General features: G+C 34.4%; 1 protein-coding gene across 1 annotated transcript; it reads right to left on the reverse strand.

Moving 5' to 3' along the window:
* Window positions 1–14,834: 14,834 nt before the first annotated feature.
* LOC145045913 (sucrose-phosphatase 1-like) lies at window positions 14,835–15,615 on the reverse strand. The gene is made up of 2 exons (XM_078994203.1): window positions 15,214–15,615; window positions 14,835–14,954 (listed from the first exon to the last, which is right to left on the reverse strand). Exons 1-2 carry the CDS (start codon window positions 15,613–15,615, stop codon window positions 14,835–14,837), a joined length of 522 nt encoding a protein of 173 aa, XP_078850329.1.
* Window positions 15,616–15,900: the final 285 nt, after the last annotated feature.

A 15,900-nucleotide genomic window follows, 5' to 3' on the forward strand; every position in this document is an offset into this window, starting at 1 on the left:
TTGGTGGGTTGACTTGACCAACAGTTCCACCGTAGTCTGCTTCCTCAGTCTGCCCTTCGTTCAACTCGGGCTGTTCGATCTGAATAGTGGCTTCCTCTCGATTTTGCTGGAGCAAACGTCTAGTTTCCTCCATTTTACGATCCAACATCGCTTGGATCATCGCTTGCACTCCAGCCATTGTGACTGGCTCAGCAGTGGCTTCCATCACCGGTATTTGCTCAATCACTAGGGGTTGGTTTCTGTTCCCATTTGCATTCACGTTTCCGCTACGGGTTCTTGCCATCTTGATCTATACACCGAATAAGGTGAATCTAGATCTTAATTTAGGATTGACGTCTTAAATCATCCTTACCACCCCAAAACGTTTATATGCTAGTTCTAATATCGTAGTTAAACGCTTAGAATCCTAAACACATAAGGCTTCCAGATCCGGTCGGCAACAGACGATAGATCCGAACAAATAACAACATGTCATGCACAAGTATTTAGCACATAAAAGCATTTTAGGCACAATTCCTAAAATAAGCTAGTGCTCACACATCACAATCATCGCTTAGCATTCTAAGTTTAAGTCTAGAAATAAATCCATATTCCTAGTTCGCTTAAACTAATGCTCTGATACCAACTGTGACATCCCCATTTTCACGGCCAGAAAAGACCGATTTTGTTTATGCTTTATAAAAATCAGAGTACTTCTTTTAATAAAAATGTTGCGGAATTTGTTCCCAGAAAAACATGGTAAATACGTTATTAAAACATTTTCGAAGAAACGTATTTATTTCATTTTAAAACGTTTGGGATGTCATCGTTAATACAGAAACATAAGCATAAACAGAACTTACAATTATTTACACTAGTGATCTACATCTCTTTAAATCTCTCAGTGTAATGTCACTTCATATCAACACCTGTGATATAAATAAACTGAGTGGGTCAGGTTGGGAAACCTGGTGAGCACATAGGGTTTTCAATCCACAATAATATAGTTATTATTTTTAAACATCAAGCAATCAACCCAATTATCCATTCCCATTATCCTCACATTACGTCCCTAAAACATCTAACACAAGGGACTTAGTCAAAGGAATATCATTGGGATGGAGTGTACCTGGTGAGCACACAGTTCACACAGTTCGAATGAACACGCAGTTCGAATAAACACACAGTTCGAATAAACACCTACAGGTTGCGATCCTGCTAGTGTTCCACTGGACTGTCTAGAATAGTCCGTGGTCGTCATCTATACTCCGCTAGAGGACTAGATCATCAAGAATAACTATAACGAGGCCTCTCATTATTTTATTTTGTCACACAGCAACTATTACATCTACCCATGTTTTACCCAACACATTTTGTAGATATAAAATACATATACAGTTTAAATCATTGAAAACATGTATAAAACGTTCATCCAGCATAGATAGCAAGTATTCAGATAATATGCACACATAGCATGTAATTTATATAAAATACTTCATATCTATGTGTCAGCTGAAAGTAACTATGCACTCACTTGAGAAGGTGGTGACTCGGTACTCGGACAGCGCTTCGTTTACTTTAAAATAGTTTCCTTTGACAAAACCTAGTATTATCACCACTAGATTTTAGTCTAATATTACCGTGACTAATTATTAGTCTTATTATTATTATTATTATTATTATTATTATTATTATTATTATTATTATTATTATTATTATTATTATTATTATTATTATTACTACTACTACTATTATTATTATTATTATTATATAAGTGTTTAAACAATACTTTCAACCACTATGTACAGACTGGGGCCAGACATAAAACACCGGAGGGCAGGACCATTTTGGCGTATAGCACTTCTGAAATCCAACAACCCTATGCGGCCCTTTAAACCAGATTCCCCGTACCGCGAGTAGTTAAAAAGATATTATAACGACACTTATATAAGTCATAATAATAGCTCAAATATTTATTATAAATTTATAATAACAATACTAATTTTAAATATAAACTATATTTAAAATAGGGTAAGCATAACTTACTTACAAGAGGATTTTAGCTAGGAGTCGGGCTCTGCAGGGGCAGAACTTCGTCCCTGAATCTTTCTAAGAAAGATTCGTGCAGCGCTTCAGCGCTCACCTTACCATACTAAAACTACAGAAAGAGAAGTCGAATCACGAGGGACCGAAATGCTCGGAGGATAAGGAGAGAAAGACTCTTGAATCAAGAGAATGGTGCAAGAAATATGAGAGCCCAAGCCTCTTATTTATAGTAATTGAATTTACAAAAACTACCCTCCATAATTACTTAATGACCTTATCGTTATATAAACAACTAAACACCCCTTTATAATACTATTTTAAATAGATTTAACGATATTTGCACTAAACTAATGTCGAAAGAACTCAACATTAGTCTTATAATGACCGCATCATCGATACCTTTCTAATGATATATACATATGTATATATATGTGTACGTATATATGATTTATACTTTATTTTAATACGTAAATATGCTATTATAATTTGTAACTCGTTCATACGAACTCCGTTTTTGACGTTATTTATTTCCACGCGTAGGTGGAGACGTACTCTACAACTTTCGTTTAGACTCTGTCGGCTAATTTTGACTTTAGTTTTAAAGTTATATTTTTAACAAGCCGGGATAGGATTGGTCCGTTAAAATCTTATAACTTCTTTATCCGATGTCCATTTTCGTCTGAATTTTTATCGTTACGCTAATAATAACGAGATCTTTGATTATCGTTTAGGTTGTGTCGGTTAAAAACCGCTCGATCTAATACTCGAACTTCGGGCTGTACACCGCTAAGCCGAAACTTCGAAAAATCATAACTTCCTCATAAGAAGTCAGATTTGGGCGTTCTTTTTATGGACGCTCTTAGGTTAACATATTCTACGACTTTCATTTAGATTACTAAGGCTAAAAGAAGATCTATCATTAATTCACTATTTACGTCTCTCGGTGCCGTGCCGGTTTTGCCGTAAAACTTCGACAGACCATAACTTCTTCGTTATAACTCGGATTTCGACGCTCTTTATATGTACCGAAACCTTGTAATATATACTAAAACTTGGTTGAGATTATGTATTCTTAATAATATTTTGTCAAAAATTCATTTTCGACCCCTATTACCTCTAAATTGACTAGCCCGGATCTACGGGCGTTACAGTTTTCACCTAATACTTCTGTGAAACGAGAGCTTTCTTCCACCGATCAAGAAAATAAAGCAACCCGCTTTTTCTGTCTTCTTTCACCTGCAAAATGAAACAAACCCAAAGCCACCTGCTTTGAGGGATCTTTTCTATTCGTTTTCTCACGCATCTTCGGTAACTCCATTTTCCGGTGACATACCCACATCCTACCGTCGGATTCATCACCTTGTCTTGTTTGTGATAGTCCCAACCTTTTCCAATATAACCTGTTCGTGTCGAGAGTCCTCTTCCATCAGTCAAGAAAACAAAGCTCTTGCTTTTTCTGTTTTCTTTTACCTGCTGTGAGCAAGCCAAATCAAAACTCACATGTTCTGATTTCTTTCCGCTTCTCTTTTCTGCTTCTGGTTAGGCGTTCTTTAATCGGGAAAATTTCTTATCAAGGATGGAGACTGCATCTTTGCGGTCTTGAATTTGTTCACGCCTCTACTATGAAAGCATATTGTTTCTACTGAAAAATCACCATAATAAACCACAGCCACTGCTGCACACAACAATTTCTGTCATCTGTATCAACTAGAACCTCCAAGAAGCCATTGCCAAACACCCGGATTTTGCTACAATGGCAACAATGAACCCGAAGGCCCCTTCCCTTCTAAAGTCGACTCTTAAAACGGCCTTGTACCTCTTCACAAGCCCTAAGCTCTGATACCAATTGTTGGATCAGGCCCTTTGAAAACACACACAACACACACTACTCACGTATGTATTAGAAAGTAAACTTGCTGGAAGAAAGCTTCTACATTCAATGAAAAATGGAGGTACAGAACAAAAGAAATAAGACACCTATTTATACTAAACACGCACATGCACATCTCGTTATCTCCTATAAACTTGGTCAAACTTGACCTTTTCTGTTGTACACCTTCTAAAACATGGGTATAATCCCTTTATTTCAGCATGACTCAATCAAACACTCCTGGACCATGAACTAGATCCAAACCATGACCCGTTGAACCAACCGATTACCCCAACATTCTTTATGGGGTTTTTCTGGCCAAACGATCTTTCACAGTCAAACGACAACCACAACGTGCACACACACATGAGCTGCACACGTAAAACACACCACATCGGACATCTCGAGGCGGCATCATTGCCAGTTGTGATGACAGGTCGCAGCGGATGTAGGTGCATCTTCAACCGATGGGGGCGGTGGTTTCTTCTAGTTGCCGGTCAAGTAGCCACGGTAGGAATGGCAACAACGACATATCCCAGTGGTTTTCCAGCTACACGCAACATCCGGCGACGTAGTGATGGTGGTGTTTCAATGGCAGAATCGGCAGGCGACATGGTGGTGACTGGGACTCTATGATGGTGGATGGGGAAAAAGAAGGAGAATAATGGCGACTTCTAGTGGTTGCCGTCGTCGTTCGCCGATCGGGAACAACGTGGTGGCATCGCCGTTGGTGAAGGGAGACATAAGGGTGGTACGACGCCGGAGTTGAAGAAGTGAGAGTGGTAGCTGCGGCTCCCTCTCTTAGGGTTAAGGTTCCAGAAGGGTGACGAGTTTATATACCCGGTCACCTTAAGCTAGTTTCCATAATGACAAATATAGTCCCTCCTTTCCCCTTTCTTAAAAATCAGTCCATATTTTACCTTTTTAACCCCAGCCATCCAAAAACCCTTGAACTTAAGTCCCAATAATTACCATATGGCCCCTCCATGACAAATTACTTTCAACATAGGTACATAATTTACCCTTTTAGCCCCAGTCATCCAAAATCCTTTGAAATTAAGTCTGATATTTATTCTTTAGCCCCTCCTCTACAAAACCTTTTCAAAATAAGTCCCACATTTATACTTTAACCCCCAGAGATTCATATATCATCATTTTGCTTCTCGAAACCAACACCCCACTAACTATTATTTGATTTTGGACTATAATAACTTAAAATAAAAATAAAAATTACTTCTCGGGGTTCTGGATTTATTATTTAATTATTCTATTTTAAACGGGATGTTACATATCAAAAAAGAAAATTATAAAAATTACAATCATAAGAGGTGTAAACATATAAAAATATCTGAAGATAATGATTGACAATAGGGGGAAGAAGACCCCATAGGGAATGGGCATCTCGTTCTTTAAACAAAGAACAAAGCAAATCAACCTACAATTTTGGGTAATTTCTGAAAACGAAAAATTAGGGTTTACCTTTATCGAAGAGAGATGACACTAATTTGAGGAAGTGCTAATCGAGCACACCAAGCGAAATTGATGGATCAAGCGGAGAGAGACAAGGAGAGAGTTGCTTCTTGTAGGACCAATCGAGTGGCTATTGAAAGCCGATTACCCTCTGAGTAGATAAATAGAGGAGAGGAGAGATAGGCGATATACATGTATCTTTATTAGATGTTGTCAGCCAACATCGGGTTAGAGATTAGCGGGTGACGAAATCGGAGAACGTAACGTGCAGAGAAGCGTCATCGTTGGTCGTATCTGGAATTAGGAACATGTAGAAGTGAACAATCGGGTGGAGATAGAGAAAAAAGGAAATAGGAACGATCGTCTAAGTCCAAAGCGGTTCGAGGTGGCAAATAGTCTTTCATCGAGAGAGAGAGAGAGAGAGAGAGAGAGAGAGAGGGAGATGATAAGAGCAGACGGTGATGATGGTGGTCCTCAATAGCTTCCAGAGAGAAACACCCATAGAAACACTCATAGAGGGTTGAGGAAGCCACCGGTAGGCGGTGGGTTCTAGATTAGAACAACAACAATCGAAAGCTGATTGACCAAAAAAATGGTGAATGAGGAACACCTGTCCATAAACAATATACAAAATGGCATAAAATGCCCACACAAAAAACTGACAACAACATTAGACAGAAGAGAACACACAACCATAAACAAAGGACCATTCCTGTCGAAAACAACCTGAATTTACTATTCCTAATAATGGTCCATTTTTAATGTATATATATATATATATATATATATATATATATATATATATATATATATATATATATATATATATATATATATATATATATATATATATTACTCATCATTATTGTTGAAATATATAGAAACATTTTACACTTCATAATTTGAGAGGTAGCTTGTTTTTCTATGAAAGTTTCCGAGGAAAACAAATAATGCATCGGTATTTCCTACAAAGTTTAGAGAATTCCAAGGAAAAGAAATTAGAAACATTTTTTTTATTCCGTCGAAGTTCCTACATATTTCTAAAAGAAATAAATACTCAAAAAGAAAAAAAACATGCACCGCACAAGATTTGAACGTGGGTTTGTACATTCCAGTTCCGTACATGGTTTATTTTTATTTATTTATTTATACTCCTTCAAAATTATTTAGGAAGTTTTAGGTATTTGAAAGTTGAACCTCTCTAATAATCGAAAATAATTTTGTTCTATTCACTTTTTTATTAATTTGAATACATGTCATCTTTTAGTATTTTTGAATAAATATGTTTTCCGTTTGTTATTTTCTTATTTTTTTTTTTTTTTATCTTTTTTAATTAGCACATCATACTTACATCTCAATTAATAATTGCTTTAATTGAAAATAACCAATAAATTACAATATTACAACTCATATAGTATTTGATATGTTCCTTTTAAATTCAAATTTAAAATTTAAATAAATTTTTGTTTAAACCTTCATATTTAATTTTTTTTGTTTTATCCAATCCGTTACATGGATCTCACAACTAATTATTAAATACTCCAAAGAAAAAAAAAAAAAAAACACCCCACAGTAGTGGTATAATACACAACAATATTTGTTGTAGTTGCACCTTATATTAGAAGTTGTATATAATTTTTTTAGAGGGTGTATCTTAAGAGAAATTTTTACATTATGACAGGAAAATCAAATAGTGGCCCAGGACAACCCCCCCGGTCTCCAACCATCCTTTATCCATTCCCTCGTTAGATGCTCTGGTGACTCCATACTCTTTCACATACTTCAGCTACAGTGTCCACCGGCGTAATTGTGCATCCTAACCCATAAATACACACAAAAAAAAATTATGCTTTATCTAAACATTCTTGGCCTGCTTCAACAAACACCAATATTCACTCATGGGTTAATTATATTGGAAATGAGCCATTTTTTTACAAAAAGAAGCATCAACAAACATGATTAACACAAAATAGCCAAACTAAAGACGGGATCAGGAAAATTATGTGTATCAACCAGGAAGCCCCTCCTTGTAAATGATAATGGTTTCCATATCCATAAATTAAGCGTATTAGGTTTATTTTTTTCACAATATGAAACTAGATACTGAGATTGAAATGAAAATAGTGCACTTTCAAACATCTCGTCCCCTTATCTATTTCTACTTTTTGGGTTTGATCTTTTCATCGTAATGATAAATATTGCTTAAATTTCCTTCTTACTATGCAATTAACAACATCATCCTATCCGAATATGCTCATTTACTCCAAACATATATAATTGCTTTGTATGTCATATTTGATCAAAATACCAAACTATATCTATTTAAAAAGTTTTTTGAAAAAAAAAAAACTAGATAATATGAAGATCTTTGTCGTATGGGTGCTATATTTGATCAAAACCTTAATAATCACTTAGGGTTTTTGCTTTTTTTAAGGTTTGTGTTCTTTTAGCTGGCTGGTTTAGATTATAGAGAAGTAGTTTAAATGAGGGAAATGTGAAGGGAAGAAAGGAGAAAGAAACCGAAAAGGAAAGGATTGGTGGTAGCATTCTCACCATTTGATCGAACCCCAATGATAACTTAGGATTTTTTTTAATGGTATGTAGACGAAAAGGAAGGAAAAGGGAAAGTGAGAAAAAAGAAAGAAAAAGAAAGAAAAGAAAATCAAGGAAATGGGTGATGGAAACATTATGCACTCACACTACTAGAAAAACAATCTTTTACGACGCGCAATGTGTGTCGTAAAACGCTCAGACGAGATGCAAATGTGTGTTGTAAAACGCTCAGACGATACGCAAATGTGTGTCAAGGAAGGCCATGTCATGAAGAAAGACAACACGCTTTTGCGCGTCATCTATTTACGACGCACAGTTACGACACACATTTACAACGCTCATTTACAACACGTAACGTGTATCAAGGAAGGCCCTGTCATGAAGGAAGACAACACGCATTTGCGTGTCGTAACCTTACGACGTGCGTTTAGGGCACGCATTGTGTATCATTAAAGCCCATGTCATAAATGAAGATGACACACATTTGTGTCTCATAAACTTCAGCAACTATTTACGATATGCATATACGATGTGCCTTTACGATACTCTTTTACGCATAATACAAAAATATAGAAAAAAATATATACCAAAACAATCAATTTCATCGAATAACGTCATGTCAAAAAATTGTAATACATTGATATTAAAGGGATCTGATTGTACATTGTTATTAAGAGGTTTTCACTAGCTATATAACCTAATATCACATTGCTATAAAAGGGGTACCTTCTTGTTTCAGTAACTTATCATTAAATTGTCTTAAGAAGCTCTGAAACCCTTCATGTATCCCACCAATCATCACGTTTCTTAGCTTCAATATCAATCCCAACTCTTGATCAAGAACTTCACAGAAATCCTCTTCAATAATCATGTCAGTTGTACAATATCAATATCAACTTTCCTCCTTCAACCATTCACCCATGAAACTCAAGTGACTTGCAAGTTCGTGGCCCTGAAAAATAAACCATGCATAGTTTTCTATACTAAATAAAATCAACACAATGTGATACTACAAAAATGCAAGATGTTTAGTACATGTGCTACTCCCATTATAGTACAAACCTTCATATTTAAATCTGAATATAAAAGATTAAAAAGGTTAAAAGGGTGGGTCTTTTCGTTTTTTGTATTATGAGGGGAAATGAACGCTTACCATAGTGGGAAAGATGATGTTTTATCGTTTCTAAATAGAAGGGTAAAATGGTCGTTACTCAGATTCAGACAGTTGTATGAGAAATATGTGCAAAAGGGTAATCTTTAAAGATGTGATAGGGATGAAAGTGAGGAGGAAAGTTAATGTTTGAAAGGATATTACTTACCTACTGTGATAAACAACATATATTAAGAAAAACTAAAATCATCGGTTAAATTAAAACCAAAAAATACATTACTTACGTAACTAGATTTACAAAATGTTTTACATCTATCATATTTAAATAACTTTAGATAAACAAAATGAGATTACCTTTCCTCATGGGATCTTTGTTATCCATCATGTTAGCAGGACTAGCAAACAGATCGGAATAACCGCCCCTTGAGAAGAAGTTGTTTTTTGGTTGAATGGCTGACCGTTTGACCGACTCATACTCATCCAATTTTCTCTTTTTCCTATTAGTAAAAAAGTAAAAAAAAAATATGAGAAATTAAATATCCTCTTACCTTTTGTTCCTACAAATCCTCCTTCCCATTTAAATAATGACAAATGTCATATTAGTATCCTAAAATATCTTTAAATTTCATTAAAAAGGCATTAAATGTTACACATGTCACCATTTAATTGGGTAGGATGATATGTAGGAATAAAAGCTAGGATGATATTTAATTTCTCAAAAAACTATTGATGAAACTTTAATGAGGTTCAAGAAATCTAATTATTTATTTCTTTTCATATCCTACATCATTCAAACACACTGTTAAAACTTGACAAGTATGTGTACTTAACTACATATTAAGTTTATTATTGGTGATATAACTCAGTAATTTCCTCCTATATTCGGTAATTTTAATCTTTCAAATTATTATTTTTATCAAATTATGCAAAACAGGTCCCCACAAGACTAGGTACATCTATGGCTTCTGCAATTTCTTCAGAGGATGCAACTTCAGTCCATCGTTTAACAACAACTACATTCCATGTTGTCACACATAAATGTAGAGGCCTATTGAATCATACAATTAATCAATTAGGGACATATGAATGTTGGTATACCTTAAAATTGATTGAAATTAGCTTCTAGAAACAAATACTTGTCAAGTTTTAACACTGTTCAACTTTTCCTTGTTTAAAGTACTCCCTCTGCATCAAACCCAAATTTAACAAAAGTTTGACCTAAATCATGAAAAGGAGAGACCAGGTTTTCCCATAAGGTCCATAATCACATAGCCCTTGCTCGAAACATCAAATACTCTTGAATCATCCTGACTGGGATTTAGTAAATTGCACAAAATCGAAATAAACACGATATATCTTAAGCATAGTTGTAATCGTTCATGAAACTTAAAATTTTAAGCGGAAACTAAATCTAGTAGGTAATACTTAGGAACGAAACTAGGTGCGATAATGAGCGAGTGATCGAGAGGTGCTTGTTCGGCCTTAAGAATGTCAAGGATATCAGTTGTGTCTCTAGGAAGTTGGTCCAGAGCCACTCGTACCTCATCCTCCGAGTTCTGTACATGAATATACACACATGCCATTGACTCAACATTAGGTTTTGCTCCCGTCGATAGTCACAGAGCGCCGAAATCTAATTGTTGTTAGAAGGTTATAAGGATTTTTGCAAGTTTTAACAGTGAGGATGGGGTGAGAGAGCTACAAATGGTGATGGTGGATGAAGTGTTGGTCGATAAGACCGATACATTATCATCGTGCAGGCCTGAAGAGTCGATGTGGGTTGGAGGTAGCAGAGGTGGGTGAGGGGCGGAGACAAAGGAAAGGAGATACTAGAGAACAGATCAAAACGAATGTAGTAGAAGAAAGTGGGGATTAAATTTTTTTGGGATTTCATTTTCCTTCTAAGAAGAGAGACACACATTTCTTAAAAAAATATAAAACGACATTCACAGAGGACGCACATTTTAGATAAAGTGCCCTACATGTTTTTAATTTTTTTTACATGAGACACTAATTTAAGGGCACGCAATAATGCGTGACCTAAATCCTTAAATTTTTTGAGGAGATGACACTTTTTTAATGTCACTCTCTTTTCGTAACATAAATCAATGATTGTCTTCGTTTGGGCGTCATAAAAGGGTCTTTTTCTTGTAGTGACTTATGCTTTTCGGTTATACAGATTCTGATCTGGTAGGACATAAGGACAACATGAAATCCACTTCTGGATATTTGATGACTTTTGAAGGGGGAGCTATGGCATGGCAGTTAAGGCTGCAAAAGTGTGTTGCCTTGTCCATAACTGAGGTTGGGTATATGGCAGCAATAGAAGCATGCAAATAGCTATTATGGCTAAAAAGATTGATGCAAGAGCTTGGTTTTCTACAAAAACTCTACATGGTTTTTTGTGATAATCAAAGTGCTATTCACCTTGCTAAGAATTCAATGCTTCAAAAAAAAAAAAAATCAAAGCATATCGATGTGATGTATCATTAGATTAGAGATGCTCTTGAAGACAACTTGTTTAAACTTGAAAAAGTTCATACCAATGATAATTGTTCTGATATGTTAACTAAATCTTTAGCAAGGGAGAAGTTGAAGACATGTTGCTTGAGCGTCGGGATGGCGAAATCTTCCTCATAGGTCTAAAAGGTGGAGATTTGTTGGGTTTATTTTAGGGATATATACAGTAAAGTCCCAATATTTTCATCGATTTGACAATAAAGTCCTAAACTTTATTTTTTTAATAGTAAAGTCCAAATTATCGGCAGTGTTTGACACTTTTACCCTTTTTTCCCGGTTAGCCAGTAATTAAGATTTTTTTTTTCATAAAAATAAAGTTTAGGACTTTCTTGCAAATCGTCAATTAGGACTTTACTGTAAAAAAAATAAAGTTTAGGACTTTTTTTGGCAAATCGTTGAAAATATTGGGACTTTAGTGTATATATAATTTTTTTTGTTAGAAATTTAATGGTATGATACTCTTTAAGCATAAGAGTTATTGAAACATTCTCTAATTCGCTACATCCTATTGAAATCCTTAACGTTTGCTTCTTGCTAAATCGTTTTTTAATCTCAACAAACCGACATTGAAAAAAATTGAGATAATCAAGAAAGAAAGAAAGAACCAGGGTTGTGTTGGCTTTTTGCTGTCCCAAAAATGGAGAAATAAGAAACTACAAAAAAAAATTTCCCTTCTTTCACTTCTCCACATTCACACCCTTTTGACTAGGCATGTGTTGTTTGTATTGTTATAAAGCTAGGGCAATTTCGTTTTTTAGGTTTCTAATTTCTCCATTTTTGAGACTACAAAAAACCAACACAACCCTAGTTCTTTCTTTCTTTCTTGATTATCTCAATTTTTTTCAATGTCGGTTTGTTGAGATTTAAAAAAACGATTTAACAAGAAGCAAACGTAAAAGATTTCAATAGGATCTAGCAGATTAGAGAAGGTTTCAATAAGTCTTATGCTTAAAGAGTATCATAACATTAAATTTCAAACCAAAAAAATTATATATACACTAAAGTCCCAATATTTTCAAGGATTTGACAAAAAAGTCATAAACTTTATTTTTTTGACAGTAAAGTCCTAATTGACGATTTGACAAGAAAGTCCTAAACTTTATTTTTTTGACCAAAAAGTCCTAATTACCGAGTAAGTGGGAAAAAAAGGTAAAAGTGTCAAAAACTGCCGATAACTTGGACTATACTGTCAAAAAAATAAAGTTTAGGACTTTCTTGTCAAATCGATGAAAATATTGGGACTTTACTATATATATCCCTTTATTTTAGCCCATGAGTAGCCCAACATTTCTTTAGCCCATATTGGCCCATGTTATATGCATTAGTTGCTTCCCTAATGTTCCATATGATGCACACAAAAAAATCACAATACCAAATAGAGAGAGTAAGAGCAAAAGATAGGTTTCCTTCTTTTCCTGTTTTTCTTGATACACTTGCAGTGTTTCATCATTTCCCAAGATCCAACAGTTCGTTTTCTTTGATTTTCGGACAACGTCTTCCTAACATCGAGAAATTCATATCCAATGGTTGAGTTCTACAGATCCGTTCCATAGGCTCAGGAACCGTCGCTTCTGTTGCTATTGGAAATTAGCAACGTTTTTTGTGATCTTCATCATTTCTTTTTGTTATTTGATACCATATACTTGATGTGATTTAGTTCCAAATGTATGATGATTATTGTATGCCTCTAGTACATGTAGAAAAGAATTTATATTTCTTTAATATTGGAGATGTTGGATTTGAAGCGGTTCTAGTAGTCATGTGGTTTTACTCTTTTTCTTGAGAAGTTTTTACGCTAAAAATTTCAGTGTCTTTATTGGTTAATTACTTATTGTTTTGGGTTGATTCTATATTGATCATATAACTTGCGTTGGCTGATTTGTTACAAGTAAAATAGTCTATTTGTTTGCATCCTAAAAGGTTCATTCAAGACGAGAAAACTATACTCAAACCAAGTTGTATTATACATTGTTATTTACCGTTGTGGCTGCATTTTTTTCCCTTGACTTTTTTAGGAAACACTTATTCATAATTCATAATGCTAAATACTATCACATAGAAACCTGGATCCGAACAATCAGGGATTTCATTTTTTGAAGATGTAGGGGAGTATTATGCTTCGCCATCTGAATATTTTGTTGGAAAGCATTATGTTTCAAAACAATCGAATAACTAATTCGTCTTTTGTTGTTGGGAAGAAGGTACAATATTGTTAGTTTGATTAGTTTAGATTTTAGTAGTTTATGTAACTATTATCAAATTTCCTTGTAGATGCTTTTCTATAAATTAATAGTAATTTGGGAAAATGTTTGGATATTAAAAGTGTTATTTGATTTGGGGATAAAAAATTTGATTCTTGTTTCAATTTTTTTAATAATAATGAATTTGTTATGAAGGTAGTTTTAATTTTTGTTTTCCACTGAAAGACCAAACACTTTGATGTAGATATGAATTTTATAAGGTAAAAGGTATTTAAAAGTTTAATTTAGGTTTATATATATATATATATATATATATATATATATATATATATATATATATACTAGTGAAGTTAAAAGGGTCGTGCTTAGCACGGCCCACAAAAAGTGATTTCGGTAAGATAATAAAATGAACTTCACTGTTATTCTGGGGAAAAACTAAAACTATGTTGCTATTGTTGGTAAAATGAAAAGTACATTAGTAAAGCTAAATCTCATAAATGGACTATGTTTTTTGTTGCGGGGTTAAATTTTATTGTAAACTAATCGACTTGCAATAGTTGTTGCTTTGTCATTTTTAATATAATTATAAAGTTTTAGTAAGTGCAATTCATGTGAATTGGATAAAGGTTGTTAATATATGAGTCATGAAGAAGAATGTTTGTTAAGGTACATGTTAAGCTTTTTTTTTAAAGAATGTCACATCCAAAAAAGAAAAGATTTTATACATTCATACACAATATGCAACTTATTCATGCAAAATATTTAAAAAGTTGGCATGACATACAAGCTTAGAAGGCCCAATCATTTCGCATATACTGTATGTTGTTATCGATCCATATCTGATGCACATGAATCAAATCTAATCCTTCTGCAGGTTTCATCCCCTAAAACCAACAAAAAACACATCACATCAATAAACACTAAAGGGTAATAAAGTGATTAATGATAGCTAAAAAATTAAAAACCTTTGCCTTTTAGCTAACTACAAATGTTAACAAACAACCGTGTTGTTCTTCACCAGTTTGTTCCCATTGTTGAAATTCACAAGCCACATGTATGAATAAATTCGTGATGGAAAAGTTGATCAACCTAAACTCGATATTGTTTTCCCCTTTTGTCCCCACAACAGTGCTTTTAGTTTATCAATGCAATCATAAAGAGATAGCTCAAGACCAGATAGATGAACAAACACATCAAAAGCAAACTGCATAAAAAAATTGGATTAAATATGTAACTGTGTGTAAAAAAAGGTATTCATGGCTTCTTTGTTTTTTATTTAATGGCCTTAATGGAATAAGAACGTAATCTGGATAGAATGATTCGAGGGTTTTAACAAAAAATGATATAATGTATTAAGACACAAACCCTTTGCCTATCTGCATATTAAATTTGGCAAATATTATTATAATTTGTTTTATTTATGAATGTAAAGGAAAATTTACAATTTAGTAACATACACGTACAAATTTGAGGTTGCTCAAAAAGACATCAGGATTTTCAACTTCTAGCCATCGCCACCTCTCTAAAAATAAGCAAAGTTTGACTACTTCATTTGCAGGGACAAAACAATCAAAATTCACATTTGAAAGATTCGTTACATCTCTAGATGATATACTTGTTCCCAAATTGAAATGATCAATAGATTCTATGACACCACATGCGCACTTTTCATTTGCACGAATGATTTTAGGGTTATTTTTGGCATTTTCAACATGCCACCGCAATAATTCTTGTTGTGCATTATTCACCACGACACCATGGACATCTTGAATGGTGAAAAGCTCTGCATCATTCCCTGAGAGTTCATGTAACATTCCAAGTCCATGTATAATTTTTAACCCTTGATCTTTTGAGAACTCATCCATTTTAGCACTTTCTATTGAGAAAAGGTGGTAAATGAGTACGCGGGGTGTACTCAGGTGTACGCTCAACGTATTCATATGTGTGCAGTTTGATGCAGAAGCCACCTAGTACGTTGGGCGTACTAGGCCTAGAGTGAAAACCCTAACTTGGGGTGAGTCCCCTATATAAAGGATATGATGGCCTCATTCCTGGCCACCATTCTCAGACAACAAACCCTCTTAACGATAAATCTTCGTTCATAGAGCTTGTGAGTGCATTTGAAAGCTTTTTAAGTGAATTCTTGTGTT

This window comes from Lactuca saligna, chromosome 5, assembly GCF_052625555.1.
Source record: "Lactuca saligna cultivar CGN05327 chromosome 5, ASM5262555v1, whole genome shotgun sequence".
NCBI classification, from domain to species: Eukaryota; Viridiplantae; Streptophyta; class Magnoliopsida; order Asterales; family Asteraceae; genus Lactuca; species Lactuca saligna.